General features: G+C 43.0%; 1 protein-coding gene across 2 annotated transcripts in view; it reads left to right on the top strand.

Moving 5' to 3' along the window:
- The first annotated feature begins 1,254 nt into the window (after window positions 1–1,254).
- LOC137049864 (NACHT, LRR and PYD domains-containing protein 12-like) overlaps window positions 1,255–21,863 on the top strand; it is a 36,764-nt gene continuing 16,155 nt past the window's right edge. For both annotated transcript variants that reach the window (XM_067428602.1, XM_067428603.1), the window contains exons 1-8: window positions 1,255–1,317; window positions 1,427–1,578; window positions 3,676–3,765; window positions 3,842–3,985; window positions 5,324–5,371; window positions 10,231–12,028; window positions 12,183–12,356; window positions 14,307–14,474. In XM_067428602.1, the coding sequence (XP_067284703.1) occupies window positions 3,696–3,765; window positions 3,842–3,985; window positions 5,324–5,371; window positions 10,231–12,028; window positions 12,183–12,356; window positions 14,307–14,474 (2,402 nt within the window). In that variant the 5' untranslated portion in view covers window positions 1,255–1,317; window positions 1,427–1,578; window positions 3,676–3,695. The remainder of the gene's footprint in view (window positions 1,318–1,426; window positions 1,579–3,675; window positions 3,766–3,841; window positions 3,986–5,323; window positions 5,372–10,230; window positions 12,029–12,182; window positions 12,357–14,306; window positions 14,475–21,863) is intronic.

Below are 21,863 nucleotides of genomic sequence, written 5' to 3'. Positions count from 1 at the left end.
CTGTGTGCACCAAAACAAACTGACATCTCAGCATACAAGAATTGCAGCTCCAACCTGAAAAAAAACACGTAGCGGTAAGTGTAACATGCTATTTGAACATTATTAATGGTAATTTGGTAACTATGGGCACTTTTCCTTTATTTTTGTCACAAACTTGGCCTCTGTGGCTCCCTCCGATCGCCACCAGAGGGCTCCCTCACCGGAGTACTAATGTTGCTGGACTACATTTCCCATCATCCATTACCCGAGCTAATCACACACACACTCAAACACTCATTGCGCTCAAACACTCATTGCGAAGTCTTGTTTTGCCCTGGCTAACACTACTGAGCGTTTACCTTGTTTATTGTTACTCCTGTGTTTTGACCTTGGACTGCTTTGCTAACCTCACGAGTGTTTTCTGCCTGCCCTGAACCCTTCTGCCTGTCTCTGGATACTCTGCCTTGTCTGCCGCCTGCCTCGACCCTTTGCCTGTCCCCGTTGATGATCTGCCTTTGCCTTGGACACTGTCATTGCTGGTATCTGACCTTTGCCTGTATTACTACGATTGTTTCTTTAATAAAGCTGCATATGGATCCCACTGAGTCTCCCGCCTCGTCACAATTGTAATACTATTTCACACACTGTCCAGATATGTATTTACAATGTGAAAAGCTTGTGAACGAACACCGTGAAGAACGAGTCATGATAAAAGAGTTAAAAGACGGGTTCAAAACACAAGCTAAAATTACATGGATACAATTTTATTTGTCACATTTGCTTTTATTAACACTATCAGGTAGGTTTAGGGTTTAGTGTGGGTGTACGTTAAAAAAACTGTTACAAATCCCAGATTCATGCACTGCTGTTCTGGGGGGAAAAAAACTAAGCTTTTAGCGCCACCCAGTGGACATTTCAATTTGAAACTGTCGCGATATGTACCTATTGGTACATATTTTGTGGTTTGCACAACCGTTACCACAGTTACATTTTCCCTATGAGACCAGGCTAAAAATGAAACAAACTGAATAGCCTTATGTGACGTCTTGCATTTATACACAAATCCAGAGACACAACAGACTGAAGTGTATACATCGTTCCATCCTGTGGACCCGCCGGAGGCCCACAGAGTGCAATGTAGGGGGGTGCTCTGGTGAGTGGCTTCGCTGTCTTCCAATGGGAAAGATGAGTCGGGGCTCACAACTGGGAGGAGGCTGCTGTAGGACCGTTCAGGTGCGTATTTCGAGTGATGTGCTCCCTTCTTCTTCCCAGGGAGAGGACGGGTTGGGACTTATGACCGGAGGGACTGTGGTGGAACAGTTAAGGTACATGTTTCGGGTACGTACTCCTCTTCTTCTTCAAATGACAGGCAGAGAACTGACAGCTGAGGAGCTCCACTGCAAGCAGTCAGGTGAGTATACAGACACGTAATCCTCTTCTTCTACAGATGCCAGACAGAGAACTTACGGCTGGGGGGTGGGCTTCACTGCTAAGCAGTCAGGGGAGTATTCCGGTATGAAATCCTCTTGAAGGACTGGCAGACACAGAGCTTACAACGGGAGAAGTTCAGTCTGGAGGGCTTCGCTGCAAAGCAGTCAGGTGAGTATTCAGGTATGAATTCCTCTTGAAGGACTGGCAGACATAGAGCTTACAATAGGAGAAGTTCGCTATGTGTCCCTCTTCACAAGTGGCTGTCAGATAGTACACTCAAATATAGTCTCTCACAAACGATCTTACTGTCCAGCGATTTCCTCCTTCCGGTTGAGTCGGCGTGCTCTTTCTCCCAAACTCACAATGCCGTGCCCGTTTTGCCAGCCCCACTTCCTCTTCTCCACCGCTCACGCTTCCTCCGAGATTCACAGTCCCCAAAAACAGCCCCCCTCTTTGGTGCATCCTCTCTCCTTTTATCATACCCTAATGGCAACGTGTCCCAACGTGCACAGTTGCAGGCAATTTCCGCTGATCACCCAATTCGCGGGGATTTTTTGCTAACCCGGAACTAGCCACTAGTCTCACTAGGAATTCCGTTGTTATTGGCCCGGCAGGAGGCAATCGCAGCGAATATTAGTTCCGCCTTGAAAGTTGGAATTTTGTCACCTTGTGACATATACTTAGTATGTTTTAAAAAGAGCTCTGGTTAGCCCAGCACACCATTTATTTACACTATTTAACCATTAAACACACACACACACACACACATATATATATATATATATATATATATATATATATATATATATATATATATATATATATATATATATATATGAAGAATTTCGTTGCAAAACGAGATATATCCATTTTGAGAAATGCTGGTTATTTGACATTATTATTTAAGACATCAACAGTCAAGTTCATTCACAATTTTTGTACATTAAACTATTACTTGAGCTCAGTGCAGGCCAGGGACACAATATTCTTCAAATCCAGGATATTTTTAATTTAATTTTATGTCCATAAATAGTTCATAAATAAGTCAAAAACCATGCCAAACTGCAACATATTTATCTTAACATTGTCAAACATCTTAAATTGGTTTAAAAAAAACAAAACAATACATCATAAATATATGGAATAGTATATACAAAGATTGATTAATAATAATAAGATTCCAAGTTAGTTTTGGCCAGAACAATTTTTTTTTTTTTTTTGCAAAACGCTATATATACACCATAGGCTATATTATTCTACTGTAATACCATTAAGAAAAGCTAGTGAGTGTGAGTGTGTGTGTGTGTGTGTGTGTGTGTGTGTGTGTGTGTGTGTGTGTGTGTGTGTGTGTGTGTGTGTGTGTGTGTGTGCGCGTGCGTGTGTGTGCGCGCGCGCGCGCATATGACACAGACCAACGTTACTCGCAGTCGCACAATGACCAAAATAAATCTTTGGATGTTTTCGCTCCCCTGAATGCCTTGCCCGTTTGGTCTTCTCCCTTTGATGATTTTCTTAAGATGCCTTCCTGACCGGCTCCAATCCGTCATCGAAATCCATAACGTTAAGCTTGACTCTGAAGCTTTGATTCCCTGACTGACAGACAGCTGTTGATCAGTGACGTAGCCTATACATGACTAACAGCTCGCCTACAGTATAAACAATTAAATGGTAAACCTTTTTTAGTTCACCTATTGAATCCTCTTTTTAGAAATATGTTTTTTGTTTTGCTATTATCGTTAAATCACTGAGCAAACTCGGAGCACGTCACCGGCGGTGACTCTCTCCTCGCGTGACATCCTGAGCTCGCGTAGCATCCTGAACGTTCTTTATCGCACTTTGTAAAGAAACTGGGCTGGCAGATATCGCGTTTTGTGAAAAAATTAATTTTGTAGGAGGCTTAAAATGTACATTTTTAAATCTTATTAATGGCAGCAATTCACACATAGATTAAGGTACATCTAAACAGTGATTTCCAATAATAAAATCTAAATGTCAAAAAATGGTGTTTATCGCGTTTTGCAACCAAACTCTTCATATATATATGTGGAGGTCTATTTATCAATCAGATCGAAAGTATTTAGTAACTAAGTACTTGAGTAGTTTTTGCATCTAATACTCTTACTCAAGTAACTATTATGATTGTTACTTTTAATTTTGCTTGAGTAAATATTTCCGTAAGTAATTTTACTTTTACCTGTGTACCGATTTTGGCTACTCTACCCACCTCTGAGTATAAGTATAAACCTTTTTCTTCATGTCCAACAGTGGTGAGTTCGTGAAGGACGATGGCATCTGATGATCTGGATTGTGACACACTAGATGAGCTAGAAGAACATGAGCCGCAACACAAGAAATGTAATGAAGGAAACAATACAACTAATGTTAAAGTTGTGTTTTAGGAAAATATAATTCATCTCATTTTCTCTTTCAGTCAAGAGGAGCAGCAGCGCTCACAGTCTTTATGGAGTCTTGGTTGATCTGAAGGCTCAGCCGGGAGCAACTTTACATTCTCCTGTGTTCGCTGGAAACACCATGACTGGCCCAGTGACCTTCAGCTTCAAAACTGCAGGAAACGGTACTGTCACAATAGCTGTGCCTCAGTAGTGTAATAATAATACCTCATTATTTTGGGGTGAAGCTGTATATGGCGGAGTGAGGGGAGAATTAAAGATTGCAGTTAGTGACTACTCCACCCTGGAAAGTAGCCATGAACAATACTAAATTCATTTTGTTAAGGCACTACAGATCTGTTCATAATGATTTGTTGGAGATGTGGATATAAAGAGAATATATGCTTTATTCAAGATAAAAGCACAGAATAAGAGTATAATAAACACTTATCAAAATGAAAAAGAAAACAATTTGAGTACACCATTCAACACAACCAACAGGAATAGACCTGGACGTCTGAATTTCAACATGAAGGAGCCATGGTGTGACAGAAAGTAATAAAGGGCACAATAAGGCCTCAACAGCACATCACCATTCCCATGTACCTGTGCACAACCACACCCACATGTACACACACACACACACACACCACAAGTCACAGCAGCACTCGTGAAGAAAAGACCGCCACCAGAAATCCACCCCTGCCTTAGGCACTCGACTCCTGTAACAAGCAGAAATATATTACACACTAAACACAGGGTAAAATGACACACTATCAGGTAAACATTAGTCACTTTACAACAGTAAAACAGAAATATGTTCTATTCACAACTTAAAAAATGACATCAATAGTCCTACAAAAACTGATGCAACACAAACTGAAAAGAACTTGACATCCAAATAAAAAGAAAACTCACATAAAAGGCTATTCAAAATAAGGGAAGGGAAACTAATTAAATTTAAATCCCCAATGGGACTTCAATAAAAACAAAACAAAGCAAAAGTCTGATAAAAAAGCAAATGTTAACTCAACACAAAAGCAAATTAGATAAAGTAACTATTAACTCCACGAATCAACATGTAGCTCGGTGAAAAGTAACCAAATCGACAAATCAGCAACTGATTAGGCAAAGCAGACAGCGTCCCTGAGCGATCATTGCACACAGCCCCACGGCAAGGAAGCTAATCACTCAAACACGACCGGTCTGTGCGTACAACATCTGCAAGGAAAGAATACTTTAAACAACGAGACAAACGCTACAAAATTAACCAGGATTAATCTAATCAATTTATACCTCTGAAGTATAGCGGCGGTCAAACCATGCAAATTCATAAACATACCGAAAAAACCTGATCTCCTTAACTGGATCAGTCAAGCAGATACAGGCATACAGTGAGGCTGTATCTGGAGGGCAGCGTGCAGGTCAAATGGTCAAATTGTTCATAGGCAGACATGCTTTAGCTTCAGCATTTTCTTTTGTGTATCTGTATATATTTTTAATTTTTTTATTTCTCCTCACAGAGCCACAGAAAATCCCAGAGACAGCAGAGAAACTCATAGAAGAGCAAGGTACAGTCTTAACAGTGTCGACCAACACCAATAGACATCAGCGCCAGGTTTTGTTCTGTTAGGCATCTGTTAGTGTTGGTCTGTTTATTTACGCCGACTGAACATGTTCATTCAATGTTTGTGAGCAGGAACGTGATCTGGTGATTGCTCAGTGTCAGTCTGTGCAGCCTGAACTAGCCTGTTTAAAGTGTTTCAGAAGGGATTTAAACAAGTCGGATGTACAGGTCCTTCTCGAAAAATTAGCTTCCCTTTAAGTCGGTCACATTCGACGTACGTCAGACTAGACCAACGAATTGGGGATCACTTCTGGGAGCCCCTATCAGCTTCGAGATATAGAAAACAGGCCAATGAACAGTGGCGTGTGTGCTTTGCAAATCGCACCCCGCCCCGCTGCGCAGGTATAAAGCGGAAGCCATCACCACGCACTGTTGTCATTCACTTTGGAGCCGAATGGCGTTGATGAAGCATCTGACTGCCTTCTATCTGCAAGAGAGAAACAGAGAAAGCGTGTGCCGGGGGAAATTGCTCTTGTGTTGGCCAGACGGCACAAGACAGCTCGACCGCGATCTCACTGCTGCTGAGAGAGCTGCTGTTTTCACAGCAAACTGAAAAACTGAGCAAATTACACTACACACACACACACACACACACACACACACACACACACACACACACACACACACACACACACACACACACACACACCACACACAGTTGGTTCAGTGGGCGTGTTCTTTTTCTGGTGAGAGCAGAAACAGGCTGCACACAAACCCTGTTATTCTGCTGCGGTCGATCCCTGGGTGCTTCAACACTAAAAGACAAATTTTTCTCACAAAAGAGCTACACGGATGACGTGCCGTCCTTTTCAGGATGTCTTTCCACCCGTGCGTTTCTGGATGCGGTCGTTCCCTGTCGCCCGCTGACTATCACAAACGCTGTATCACGTGCCTGGGCTTAGAGCACGCTGAGGCGGTGTTTGTGGATAGCTCATGTTCTCACTGTGGGAACATGACTATCTCGGCACTTAGGTCGAGACTCGCCTACCTTCGGGAAGGTGGAGTCCCACTACCCATAGCTCGATTTAGGTCTATTCCTGCCCAGCAGAATACACCTACTTTGACAGATGGCCGGGGTGACCTGAGGATCACGGTTAGGGCAAACCTGTCGAGTGAGCCTCCGCGGGACCCTAATCCCTCACAAGCGCCGCAACCGGTGGTGTTTCCGGGAGACCCCGTCGGCCCCCAACATGCGCGGCCGATGGTGTCTTTTGGGGCACCCGTGGAAGAGCAGATGTCGATCGCTGCATCGAAGGGGGAGTTTCAGTCCTCTGGGGATGAAGATTCGACTGTACTGCCTCCCTCTGGGAGAGTGGCAACGGTCAAGTCGGACCCGGAGTTGACCGCTATGCTTTCGGCTCATCAGTTAAAAACAAAAGTGCGTGGCGATCGCTTCCGCTTTATACCCACGCAGCGGGGCAGGGGTGCGATATGCAAAGCACGCACGCCAATGTTCATTGGCCCGTTTTCTATATCTCAAAGCTGACAGGGGCTCCCAGAAGTGATCCCCAATTCGTCGGTCTAGTCCGACGTACATCTCAGTTCCCTTCTTCAGGGAACGAGGGTTACATACGTAACCGAGACGATATTGTGATAAAGTTTATTATTTTCCATAATGTAATGATAAAAATTAAACTTTCATATATTTTAGATTCATTGCATGCCAACTGAAAAAAATCGTAAAAAATTAGCATATTTCATCCGACTAATAAAATAAAAGGGTTTTTAATACAAAAAAAGTCAACCTTCAAATAATTATGTTCACTTATGGACTCAAAACTTGGTCAGGAATCCTTTAGCAGAAATGACTGCTTCACTGCGGCGTGGCATGGAGGTGATCAGCCTGTGGCACTGCTGAGGTGTTATGGAGGCCCAGGATGCTTCGATAGTGGCCTTAAGCTCACCCAGAGTGTTGGGCCTTGCGTCTCTCAACTTTCTCTTCACAATATCCCACAGATTCTCTATGGGGTTCAGGTCAGGAGAGTTGGTAGGCCAATTGAGCACAGTAATACCATGGTCAGTAAACCATTTACCAGTGGTTTTGGCACTGTGAGCAGGTCCCAGGTCGTGTTGAAAAACCAAATCTTCATCTCCATTAAGCTTTTCAGCAGATGGAAGCATGAAGTGCTCCAAAATCTCCTGCATTGACCCTGCCCTTGATAAAACACAGTGGACCAACACCAGCAGCTGACATGGCACCCCAGACCATCACTGACTGTGGGCCCTTGACACTGGACTTCAGGCATTTTGGTATTTCCTTCTCCCCAGTCTTCCTCCAGACTCTGGCACCTTGATTTCCAAATGACATGCAAAATTTGCTTTCATCGGAAAAAAGTACTTTGGACCACTGAGCAACAGTCCAGTGCTGCTTCTCTGTAGCCCAAAAGTGTCTTGACCTGTGGAATGCGGCACCTGTAGCCCATTTCCTGCACACGCCTGTGCACGGTGGCTCTGGATGTTTCTACTCCAGACTCTGTCCACTGCTTCCGCAGGTCCCCCAAGGTCTGGAATCGGTCCTTCTCCACAATCTTCCCCAGGGTCCGGATACCTCTTCTTGTTGTTTAGCGTTATTTGCCACACTTTTTCCTTCCCACAGACTTCCCACTGAGGTGCCTTTATACAGCACTCTGGGAACAGCCTATCGTTCAGAAATGCCTTTCTGTGTCTTACCCTCTCGCTTGAGGGTGTCAATGATGGCCTTCTCGACAGCAGTCAGGTCGGCAGTCTTACCCATGATTGCGGTTTTGAGTAATGAACCAGGTTGGGAGTTTTTAAAAGCCTCAGGAATCTTTTGCAGGTGTTTAGAGTTAATTAGTTGATTCAGATGAAAGAGAACCTTTTCATGATATGCTAATTTTTTTAGTTAGGAATTTTGGGTTCTCATGAGCTGTATGCCAAAATCATCAGTATTAAAACAATAAAAGACCTGAAATATTTCAGTTGGTGTGCAATGAATCTAAAATATATGAAAGAACTAGAAAATTCACTGCAAGTCATTACTCGATCCGTGTCCTCTGTTCTGAGTTTACAAAGTAAGCAATAAAACATTCTCAGACTCATTACATGGAAAGTGAGATAGTTTAGGCCTTAATTTGTTATAATTTTGATAATTATGGCTTACAGCTTATGAACACCCCAAAGTCAAAATGTCAGGAAATTTGAATATTGTGAAAAGGTTCAGTATTGTAGGCTCAAAGTGTCTCATTCTAATCAGCTAATCAATCCAAGTTCCTGAGGCTTTAAATGGTCTCTCAGTCTGGTTCAGTACAATTCACAAGACTGCTGACCTGACAGTTGTGGAGAAAACCATCATTGACACCTTCCACAAGGATGGAAAGCCTCATAAGGTAATTGCAAAGTAGGTTGGATGTTCAAACTGCTTTATCAAAGCACATCAATTTAAAGTTAAGTGGAAGGAAAAATTGTGGAAGAAAAAGGCGCACAAGCAGCAGGGATGCCCACAGCCTGGAGAGGATTGTCAGGAAAAGGCTATTCAAATGTGTGGGGGAGCTTGACAAGGAGTGGACTGAGGCTGGCGTTACTGCATCAAGAGCCACCACACACAGACGGACATGGGCTTCAAATGTCATCAGAAGCATCTTATCTGGGCTAAAGAAAAAAATAACTGGTCTGTTGCTCAGTGGTCCAGTCCTCTCTTCTGATGAGAGCAAATTTTGCATCTCATTTGGAAACCAAGGTCCCAGAGTCTGAAGGAGGAATGTAGAGGCACACAGTTTGAGATGCTTGAAGTCCAATGTGAAGTTTCCACAGTCTGTGTTAGTTTTTGTGCAACCATGTCATCAGCTGGTATTGGTCCACTGTTCTTTATTAAGTCCAGAGTCAAGGCAGCAGTCTACCATGACATTTTAGAATACTTCATGCTTCCTTCAGCAGAGAAGCTTTATGGAGATGCTGAATTCATTTTCCAGCAGGACTTGGCACCTGCCCGCACTGCCAAAAAGTACCAAGACCTGGTTTAATGACCATTGGATTACTTTGCTTGATAGGCCAGCAAACTCACCTGACCTGAACCAAAAGAAAGATGAGTCATGTGGCCGAAAAATACAGAAGAGCTGAAGGCCGCTACTGAAGCATCCTGGTCTTCCATAACACCTCAGCAGTTCCACAGGCTGATAACATCCATGCCATGCCGCATTGAGGTAGTAATTCATGCAAAATGGGCCCAAACCAAGTATTGAGTACATTTGCATGATTATACTTTTCAGAGGGCTGACATTTCTGTATTTAAAATCCTTTTTTATTAATTTCATGTAATCTAATTTTCTGAGATTTTTGAATTTGGGGTTTTTATAAGCTGTAAGCCATACTCATCAAAATTATAACAAATAAAGGCTTGAAATATCTCACTTTTCATGCAATGAGTCTATATATGTTGTATTACTGAAATAAATGACTGAAATAAATGTAAACTTTTCCACAACATTCTAATTTTTTAAGATGAAACTGTATTTACCAAGATGTAGTGAATTAAATGTAAGATCTGAGGCCTTGGGACTGTAATACTTTCGACAGAAAGTAATGTCTCCTTCACGTGCTATCGGAAATTTGATAATTCTCACTTATGAAGTCGTGATTACAAGCTCATCCCATTCAAATTGTGAAATGTGAGGGCGTTCAAATTTTTACCTAGGAAACTCGTATTTACGATAATTTTGAGAGCACGTTAATTACAATATGTTGAATGAATTTTCAGAACATCAGATGATATTGATGTGAAAGCTTTGTCATGTTTCTTTTTAAAATTTAAATGTTTTATTTAATTACGCCAATCTTTTATAACAGAGGATTTTATTCTGAAAAAAATCTTGGAAACTCACAAAAACAAGATGAAGAAGAAAGCAGAACGTGTTTTTGAGTGCAAGAAAGAAAATGAAGTGTATCTCAAGGCTGTTTACACAGAACTGTTCATCACAGAGGGAGATATGAAAGATGTCAATCAGGAACATGAGATTCTGAAGATTGATGATGCTTTCAAGAACAAACCAACACAGAGCAAACCAATCAAATGCAATGATATATTTACATTATTAAGGGAGGAAAATGAAGAAAAGATTGCGCTGACCAAAGGAGTCGCTGGCATTGGAAAAACTGTCTCTGTGCACAAGTTCATCCTGGATTGGGCAGAAGGAACAGCCAATCAGGATATAGACTGTGTGTTCCTGCTTCCATTTCGAGAGATTAACATAATTAAAGACAGAGAGTTCAATCTCCATGAGTTTCTGCTGAAATTTTATCCTCAAATGGAGGACCTGGAAAAATCTGAAAAACTTGGAAAAAAGTTATATAAGGAATGTAAACTTGCATTTATATTTGATGGACTTGATGAGAGTCGCCTGTCTTTGAATTTTGAAAGTGGGATATTGGACAATATTGAGGAAAGATCATCGGTAGATGTGCTGTTCACAAGTCTGGTCAAAGGGAAACTGCTTCCATCAGCTCTCATCTGGGTGACCTCACGACCAGCAGCAGCCAATCAGATCCCTCCTCATTATGTGGGTTTGTTCACAGAGGTGCGAGGATTTAGTGACCATCAAAAGGAGGAGTATTTCAGAAAGAGATTCACAGATGAGACTCAGGCCTCCAGAATCATCTCACACATTAAGACGTCTCGTAGTCTCTACATCATGTGCCACATTCCTGTGTTCTGCTGGATCACGGCCACAGTACTTCAGAATATTCTCATCAAGAACATTACACAGAACATCAGAACAACACTTACTGAAATGTACATCCACTTCCTTCTAATACAGATGAACATGAAGAACCAGAAATATGATGGAAAAGCAGAAAGACAACGTAAAAAGCTCTTACTTTCAAACAGAGAAATGATATTGAAGTTAGCCAAGTTAGCATTTGAGCAGCTGAAGAAGGAAAACATTGTGTTCTATGAGGAAGATCTGGAAGCGTGTGGTATTGATGTGAGTGAAGACACTGAGTTCACAGGAATGATTGCTGAGATCTTTAAGAAGGAAGATGGACTTCATGAAGAAAAGGTATTCTGCTTTGTGCATCTGAGTGCTCAAGAGTTCTTCGCTGCAGTGTATGTTTTCCTCTGTTACCTGAACAAGAACACGCAGGAGCTTCAGTTTTTCTTTGAGGAGCCTAAAGATAATATCAGCTTGGAGGAGCTACTGCAAGAGGCTGTTGATAAAGCCTTGGAAAGTAAGAGAGGACATCTGGACCTGTTCCTGCGGTTTCTGATGGGAATTTCACTGGAATCCAGTCAAAACCTGCTCAAAGGCCTCTTTCCACACAATGAAAACACCACAGAGAGCATCACAAAAACAACTGAATATATTAAACAAGAACTACACAGGGACATCTCAGATGAAGCTTCAGTCAACCTATTCTACTGCTTACTTGAGCTCCAGGATCATTCATTATATGAGGAAATTCAGAGATACCTCAGTTCAGACGAACATCCAGAAAGAGAACTCTCATCTTCAATGTGTTCAGTGCTGACCTATGTACTGCTGATGTCAGAGAAGGTGCTGGATGAGTTCAACCCAAAGAGGTTCACATTATCACAAGCGGACTACACAAAGCTCACTCCAGCTGTGAGATGCTGCAGAAAAGCCCTGTGAGTCATTTCACAGATTGCTGTTAAAACAAAGGTTTTATTCTATATCGCTAAACAACTGAATGTCAAAATACTGTGTGAAATACCTGGCTGTCCTAATTTTGCAAAACACTGAACATCAGAAAATAATCTTGGTAAATTACTGTTTTGGTAGATTTGATGCCTGTGGTCTTGATGAAACATGCTGTAAAACTATATCTTCAGCTCTACAATCATCAGACTCCCATCTGAGAGATCTGGACATGAGTAGCAATCACCTGAAGGATTCAGGAGTAAAGCTGCTCTCTGATGGACTGAAGAGTTCACACTGTCAACTGAACATACTGAGGTTTGACATTCATTCTTTTACTATGTTAAAATATGTTGATAATTACCTGTTTCAAACTGACTAGCAGATATATTTGTAATTATTAATAAATTACAATTAGCAGTCTATATTGTAATATGAATGTATTAGTGGCCTTTTCTTCAAGCCAGTTTCAGTTTTCACAACAAAAAAAACATGCATGAATGAAAAAATTAAGTTTGGGACGTCCTTGATATTAAAGAAAGTTATTAAGCACAATAAATCACAGGAAAGATCTTAATACATTACTTGCGCTGACTGGAGATGATTCAGGAGAGGTCTGTGCACCACCCCCTACCAAAAAGAGAAATCTTGGAGATCATCATCTCGGAGGTCTAAAATCTCTGCCCTTACCGATCAAGGGCAATCTCTGCCCTTACCGCTGACACAGAGTTAACCCGCTATCTCCAAGAACAACCCACGCTGACATAGAGTTAACCCACTATCTCCAAGAACAACCAATTGACTCTACGGCTAATCCACTAGCATGGTGGAGAGACAAAAAAAACACGCTATCCGCTCTTAGCAAAATTGGCACGTAAATACACCAACATGCTTCACCATGTACACCTGACCGGATTGAGCGTGCGTCCTTATATGCAAAAGTTACACAGCGCATGCCGCACTCACATGCACCAAGCTATAATGTTGACAAGAGAGGGATAAACTTTTTATTTCGTAAGTTATGAAGATAATGTTGGCATAATGACACTGTCCCTAAACCTACACATGTAAGCAAACAACCAACTATGTCAACTGCGCCTGACATTAGAATTCATTTTTTCTGAGATGATTATTACAGTTTACAACAAATAAATAGCTTTTATAAAACCGTATAAGTCCTGGTGGCCATTGAGTTCCTATGGCATCTGTAAACAAATTCCAGCTGCTGGAGAGGAGCTGATGCGGAAGACAAACTGAAAGCTGTGATTATTGCATAGTGGCACTTCATATCGTTTAAGTTGATAACTCAGGCTGTGGCTGTTTATGACATTATCTTGTATATACTTTCAATTTTAATTGTCTGTGGAGGAGCTCTGACCTCATATGTGGTACCATTTTAAAGCTTAGAGTCTTAAATTTCTGGAGATATGCATCACTTTGGCATTTGTTTTAGACAAGTAATGTATTTAAACTTAATTACTCTGGTAGCATTTCCACCTGGATTTGGCCTACCCAAATTGAAAAGCCTCCTTATACACACATGCAGTGGTCTAAGTTTTGGTGTCATTTTACAGGAAGCCCTTTGAAGTTAAATAAAATACTGCTAAAAGTGATATGCATGTAAGTATTGGTTTTCTGAGCTGTAATAACAAAAGGATTTTAAAAATAAAACATGCTTATCTTACCCTTTTCTTAAAACTCCATCCTTCAAATACAATGGTATTTTTCGTAATATTGGGAAGACCATGAAAATGGTTATCATTAGGGCAACTGTCTTTCAGTGCACAATATCAACAGCAGAGGTTGTACAGCACTGTGTCATCAGACTTATTTAAACTGGCCAATGGACCTTTCAATCACAAGCAATTCCTACAACGTCTGTCATCATACCGTCTTTGTTGCCAAGCTATCTGCTTAGTCAAATGCACATCACTGACCATTATTTGCATGTACTAGGTATGTGAAATTTTCTCAGAATGCAAGTTCTGCTATTTAGAACAGAATTTAAAGCAGAATTATCATGCACCTAGCATTCATGTCTAGTTAAAACATTTAAAACTTTTCCCGTGGAATGCTGTGTTTTAAAGGTAGCGCATCCATTAAAAATAAAAAGTTAATATACATATTTACACAGATTTACGTCTAGTTTCTTTTTTTATAAATCCCAATACATTTTGTGTGTATGCAATGTTTATAAATCAGGCCCCAGATTATAAACCCTACCTAATACGCATATTGATATTCCTGTTTGTTCTGTTCTCTACACAGGCTATGTGAATGTAATCTCACTGCTCAGTCTTGTGAGACTTTGTCATCAGTTTTACAATCATCAAACTCTGTCCTGAGAGAGCTGGACCTGAGTAATAATGACCTGCAGGATTCTGGAGTGAAGCTTCTTTCTGATGGACTGAAGAGCTGTAAGCTGGAGATACTGAGGTTTGAGTTTCAAATGCTTTCAATGTTTTTTTCCAGTGTTAATTACTAATAGAAAACTCCTTACTTCCTGCTTAGCTACTGTTCGGGCACTCTTGGTTACTTCTCCAAATTTTGCTCTAGCACTTTTTATATTTTAAAAATGATTTTAACAAGAGAAACAGGTCATAACTGATCGACACAAACAGGGAGCGAGGCCTAAATGCACTCAAGACATCAGATTGTCACGAGTATCACAGATTGCCACAGTAGCATCATCTATCCCCGTCCACCGCATATACATCTTGAGAACATATTTTAAGTTTTAATGAATATGGGTGAAGAATCCCCAAATGTGATTGGACAGATCAAATCAGCCAGCAGCTAACACTTATGCCAGGGCTATTCAAATCTTGCCCTGGAGGGCCAATGCAGTGCAGAGTTTAGCTCCAACCCTGATCAAACACACCCACCTGTGATTTTCTAATGATCCTGAAGGTATGTTCAGGTGTGTTTGATTAGCGTTGGAGCTATACTCTGCACTGCATTGGCCCTCCAGGGTAAGATTTGAATAGCCCTGACTTATGCTGACACAGCGGCACTCAGCTCAAAGAGCAACCGAGCCCAGGACTCTGAAAGTGGGTGACTCGCTAATCAGTCAACAGACAACATTAGTAGCAGGAATACAACTACAAGCTGCCTTTCATAAGCAACCATTTCTGACATAAACCGGGAACATCTATGGTTAGGTATATAACCCTTGTTCCCTGGGAGGGAACGAGCACTGCATCGGAACGACAAATTTAGGGATCTGAAGTATGAATGAAACTAGTCCAATCCTGATTGGTGATACGTCATGATGGAGATGTGACGGCATACCCGGAAACTATTTAGGGGAGCCCGGTGCATTGTAGTGTCAATTATCGCAATGAAGCAAACGCTCTCAGGCGATACGCGGTGTGGCGACAAGACGCAGTGCACTGCGTCGGAACGACGAATTTGGGGAACGAATACCCACTAGGCGACACCAAGGATACGCCTGTCCTATTGTGAAGCTGGAGACCAGGTACAATTAGGACTGGAGTACCCTGCCACCGGGTGTCACAGGGAGGTGTAGGCTTTAGAATCTTATAAAAGTGTGCTGAGTAGCCCAGCCGGCCGCTTCGCAGATGTTCTGCATAGGGACTCCAGAGAGAAGGGCCACCGAGGAGGCCATGCCCCTGGTGGAATGGGCCCTCAAGGCTATAGGTGAAGGCAGATTGCGCACCTGATATGCCAAGGCTATAGCCTGCACAATCCAATTACTAATAGTAGGGGTTGATGCAGGCAACCCTTTATTGGGTGAGCCAAAACACACTAACAGCTGGTGTGATTTCCTCCACTGAGCTGACCTTACCAAATAAACCCTCAGGGCCCTAACCGGGCACAAGAGGAACAGTCTCCCTTCTTCCGCCATCACGTGGGGCGGGGGGTGAAACGCCTGAAGGACCAAGGACCTGACCACACTGTACTGGACCTTAGGCACGTAGCCAGGTCTAGGTTGCAGTATGGCTTTGACTCCTCCGGGGGCAAACTCCAGGCAGGTTGGCGTAATTGCCAAGGCCTGAAGATCCCCCACTCTCCTAAGTGGTAATAGCTAGGAGGAATGCTACTTTAACCGTCAGATTCTTAGGTTCTGCCGATTCCAGTGGTTCGAAGTGGGCCTCAGCCAGACCCTCGAGCACCACTGCCAGATCCCATGTTTGTACTCTGGTACGGACTACAGGTCTCATCATCACCCCCATGGAGGAAACGCACAACCAAATGGTGCCTACCCAGTGGCCCATTACTTAACGTAGTGTGGAAAGCTTTAATAGCTGCCACATACACTTAAGTTTGGACAGGGTAAGCCCTGCAGAGAAACGATTTTTGGGGAACTCCTGCACTGAAGCCACTGGGCAGTTAACTGGGTCCACCTCACGTTCTCTACACCAAATAGCGAAAACATTCCACTTGAGGCTGTACAGTCTCCTTGTAGACGAGGCCCTGGAACTAAGTAGGGTCTCTATAACGTCTGCTGGTAGCCCGTCTTAGGGGCCAGACCCAAAGGTTCCATATTTCGGGGCGGGGGTGAAATATTGTGCCCCTGCCTGCAATAGGAGGTCCCTCCTCAGAGGGACCTGCCACGGGGGAACCCACCAGCAGAGCTATTATATCCGAGAACCATACTTGAGTCGGCCAACGAGGAGCCACCAGAAGAAGACTGACTCCTTGTTGCCGGGTTCTCTCCAGGACCCCTGGGAGCAAAGCAATCGGGGGAAATGTGTACAGACGCAGCCACGTCTGTACTCTGGCATCCAACCGCAGCAGGGCAGGATGCGTGAGGGAGAACCACAGTGGACAGTGGGGCGTCTCTCGAGACGCAAACAGATCCACTTCCACTGGGCCGAACCTCCTGCATATTGACTCCACCACCTCTGGGTGGAGCTGCCATTCCCCGGGCCTCAGCCCCTGCCGACAGTATGTTTGCCCCCTGATTCTGTATCCCCGGGATATACGTTGCCCTGAGGGATAACAGTTTCCCTTGCGACCAACGGAGAATGAGATGCGCCAATTTGCATAGGGGGCGCGATCTCAACCCCCCTGGCGGTTCAGGTATGCCACGACTGCCATATTGTCCGTATGGATCAGAACGTGGTGCCCGCGAAATTCAGGGAAGAAACTCCTCAGAGCTCTGTATACCGCCATCATTTCTAGACAATTTATGTGCCAGGTGGAATGACGGTCCTCTCATGGACCCCTCACAAAGCGGCCTTCCATAACCGCGCACCGACCAGTGAGGGAGGCATCTATTGAAACGGTTTTCCGGCAACATGATGCTCCCAGCACTGGCCCCTGGGACAGAAACCACATTTTCTTCCATATAACTAGAGCACGAAGGCATTTGTGCATTACTCTGATCATATGGAATGGGTTCCCTCTGGGGGAAAACCCTTTGGTCTTTAGCCAAGACTGTAGGGCCATCATATGTAGCAGGCCGAACGGAATGACGTTGGACGCTGCTGCTAGATGGCCCAATACTTTCTGGAAGTGTTTTACAGTGATGCTGTGGCCCAGCCTTATTCCTGAGACTATCGCCAGAATGGTCTTGACTCATGCGGGGGACAGTTCCGGAGGAGGGGCTCTAGAGGCAATGCTCTCTTTTTGCACCTGACGGTGCGAGGAGCTGGCTGACGGCTGAGACTGCCCACTAGTGGCAGCCTTTCCAGATTTTGGCCGACGAGGGAGGAACTGTCGAAAGACCGCAGATTGTTTCCTCGCCTCCTGAAACCTGTCGACGACCAAATTAATGGCGTCGCCGAACAGAACAGAAGGCGAGATCGGGGAATGTTGAAGAGAACATTCTAACATCTGTTGAATGTTAGCATCTGTTGAATGCTAACATGGAGAAATGTTGAAATGTTTTATCTTTCTCCTTCAACTCCGATAGATTGAGCCATAGGTGTCTCTCTACCGTCACCATCGAGGCCATGGTGCGGCTGATGCCACCGGCCGTCTCCTTGGTGATGCAGAGAGACAAATCAGCAGCCTTTCTAAGTTCGAAGATATCCTCCGGAGAGGGACCCTTACCCTCGTCTAACTCTTTGAGGATGTCGGCCTGGTAGGCCTGCAAGATAGATAATGTGTGCAGGAAACTACCAGCCCGACCCGCCGCATATATGCCCTGCCCACCAATGCCGATGTGTCCCTGCAAGGTTTGGTGGGCAGTACCGGGGCTTTCAGGGACGATGCCGATTCAGGTGACAGATAGCCCGCTAGAGCATCTTCCACCCGCGGGTTCGTCCCGTAGCCGGCCTCACGCGCCGCCATTACGTTTGCATAATCTAACACAGGGGGATTGGAAATTCGTGCGGAATAAGTCCTGTTCCAGGACCTGCACAACTCGTTATGCAGGTCCGAAAAAAATGGCAAGCCCCGGCGAGGTGTTTGAGCCCGGCCCGAAAGAAAACGATCATCCAGCCTACTCGATGGCTGTATCTTGTGTCTTTCTTGTGGCCACTCGATATTTAATTTGGCCACAGCGCGGGTCAGCACCTCTAGAAGCTCCTCTTGGGCGGGCTCGATGTTGATCTCGTCGGGATCCTCGGAACCGGAGAGAATCAACATCGGATTCTCAACCCCGGGGGAAGAAGCTGCTTCACGGGCTTCCACACAAGGTGGGAGAACCTCTGAACTGTCAGAAGAGGATTGAGAAAGTGCCTCGGCAGTCTCAATCTCTGTTGACAGATCCAGCTGTGAGCCACATGATCTGCGACGCCGGGCTGCCTTGGCCCAGAACCACGGGGCTCACGTGGTTGGCCGGCCTCATCAAAGACCGCCAACCTAGACCGCAATACCCTGAGCGTCAGCAGCTCACAATGACTGCAGCCGGCTCTCTCGAGCATGCTGATAGCCCAGGCACTGAACACACAGAGAATGCTTGTCTGTTCCCGAAATAAAGCGGGGACACGGGTGCACGCATCTCTTAAATTTTGGTCGCCATATCTTTCTTTTTTATATATATATCATATAGGGGACAAACAACAATAAATAGACTGACAGTTTTCACACACAGAGCATTATGAAGAGCGATAACTGACGCTACAATGCGCCGGGCTCCTCTATATAGCTTCCAGGTATGCCATCACATCTACGTCACGACGTAGCACCAATCAGGATTGGACTAGTTTCATTCATACTTCAGATGCGTTGATGCTTAGGGAGCATCCCCAAATTCGTCGTTCCGACGCAGTGCGAAGTTCCGTCGATATAGGGAACTTAAGAACATTCTGAAACATAAAACTGCAAATCGACAAACCATGCATGTGGGGAAGAAAGAGATTCAGAGAGAGCTGTCAGAACTCCTTAAGAAGGATTTTAATGAGCTTTTTGAAAAACTTAAAAGACTGAGATTTTAGTCATTCATAAGTGGACCACTTTCAGAAAGAGGAACAAATAAGTTTTCATGATTGCTTGGGCTTAATAAATGGCTGCAAAAAAACTGCAACATAAAGGGACCAAACTTTATCGAAAACTTCAATCTTTTCTGGAGCCAGAGACAACCATTAAAACAGGACGGCCTTCACCCAAACAAACTTGGTACAAGAGTGCTAAAGGAAAATATATACTTCTTCCTGCATCACCCTTCTGCAGTGTGTGGCAATCCATTCAACCATGAATGGCACACACACCTTTATGGAGTTGGAATGACCACAGGACTTCTCTTAAGCATCTGAATAGATATGTGGTTGACACAAAAGAACAATGATAACACCACACAGCCAAAACAACCACTGATCAGGGACACATTCCAAGCTGAGCCTTGCCCACAGAGCTCCATGGGCATGTCATTTTAAGGCTAATTATTCATAATTAATAGCTGTAATGTAGATCATTTCGTTAGGCTATGTTTCCTGCACATTGCACTGTTGGTTTTACCTAATGAAAACACTAATTATAAATTATGACCAGAGGTGGGTAGAGTAGCCAAAATCTGTACTCAAGTAAAAGTACTTACGGAAATATTTACTCAAGTAAAAGTAACAATCATAATAGTTACTTGAGTAAGGGTAAGAAAGTATTAGAAAGTATTAGAACAACTACTCAAGTACTTAGTTACTTTCGATCTGATTGATTAGAAGTGAAAACCCTGAATTTCAGACTACTTAGAGAGCTTTCATACACCTCTGCTTGAAAGGTTGACCTCTCCAAATATGTGTGTGTGATGTCACAATAGGCTATTCAATTTGTTTTGTGAACAAAAATATATAAATGTGCAGATGTGAACGTGTGTTGTTTGGAGGATTCAAACGATTTTTCATTGCTTGCACAAGAGTGCGTATGAGGAGAACACTCGGACAGTGTAAAATAGTATTACCATGGTGAAGTTTAGGTGGTTAGGTGGCAGAATAGGCACTTTGTAGTATTGAGAAAGAGGATAGGTGTTTAGGGTCAGAATAGGCACTGAGGAAGATGGTATGTGTTTAGGGTCAGAATAGGGATTTCATCTGCAATGAGGAATCTTTGGTAAAATTAAGGGGGCACAATAGGCACTTTGTGGCACTGAGGAAGAGGATAGGTGTTAGGGTCAGAATAGGCACTTCATGGACAAAGAGCAAGACTGTGGTGAATTTTAGGTGGTAGGAGGGGTCGATAGGCCCTTCATGGAACTGAGGAAGAGAATGGGTGTTCAGGGTCGGAATAGGCATTTTTGCAAACTACGAGGAAGACTATGTTGAAGGTTAGGGGACATAATATGCACTTTGTGACACGGAGGAAAAAGTACACACATTCAGGGAATGAGGGTTACATACACAACCAAGACGTAACCTGTACTGCCTACAGGCTTTTTGGCCGCCTAGCATGCACAAGCAGACCTCGCACAGCCTACACATACAATGGCAACTTTTTTGAATGGGAAAAAATACCACCTAGGTTCCCTTACTGTTTAATGCTTAACTGTCACCGTCCCACAGATGGGCACTCTTTTTTTGATGGCCTTTTTTTCGTATCCTATATTTTAGTAATCGTCATAAATTAGGTATCACTTGAAAGCTTACAAACTCAAAATTCCTCCTGTGAAAACCGTTTTGAAATCGGACGTTGCCTTACCATGGAAACGGTGCTCAAAGGGCTCCACTCCCAGTGGGCATTGTCCATGTTTCATATTACAAAATTTATTTTAACTACTTGTCTAATCTACTTATTTTAACTACTTTTCTACTACTTCTAATCTTGAAAAAACATATTGTCGGAAAGGTCAGAGTCTCAAGGTTCCATATTTGCTGACTGTTTTGTGATGGAAGTGATATGTGGACAGAAATATACAGGAAAATATACAGGCTTTCCTGTAGCTCAACCAGTAGAGCATGGCGCTAGCAAAGCCAAGGTCATGGGTTTGATTCCTAGGGAGAGCAAAAACTGACAATAATGTAAAATGTGAATTACACCCGGTGGCTATTTTTAATACTGCGCCTAAACATCTATCTGCAAATCTCATGGGAACTAAAATTTTTGTGATATCAACTTCAAATTTGGAACACAACTTGGTTAGACACATGGATTTTATAGTAATTTTATAATAAAACATCTTTTGTAAAATATATATTCTATATAAAATAAAAAATATTTAGTACAGTATTTTTCATTTGCAGTTAATTTAAACTTTATAATTTTTTATACTTTCACATTTTTTAGACTTTTTCATAAAAATAACTTTCACTTCAACAATAATCTCCTGAGTGCTATCTTTAAAACAAGACCAAACTGAGGTTTGTATTCCAATGCATTTTTGAATTACAGCCATTTTTATTTGGATTGTGCATTTTCATGTCTATTTTCAAAAAGGGGAGTGACAGTTAAAGGGTTTAAAGCACTTTGAATTACCATAGTGTT

The sequence above is a fragment of the Pseudorasbora parva genome, chromosome 20 (genome assembly GCF_024679245.1).
Source record: "Pseudorasbora parva isolate DD20220531a chromosome 20, ASM2467924v1, whole genome shotgun sequence".
In the NCBI taxonomy this organism is placed as follows: domain Eukaryota; kingdom Metazoa; phylum Chordata; class Actinopteri; order Cypriniformes; family Gobionidae; genus Pseudorasbora; species Pseudorasbora parva.
The sequence above is the reverse complement of the archived record's forward strand: the minus strand, read 5'-3'. Positions and strand labels throughout refer to the sequence as shown.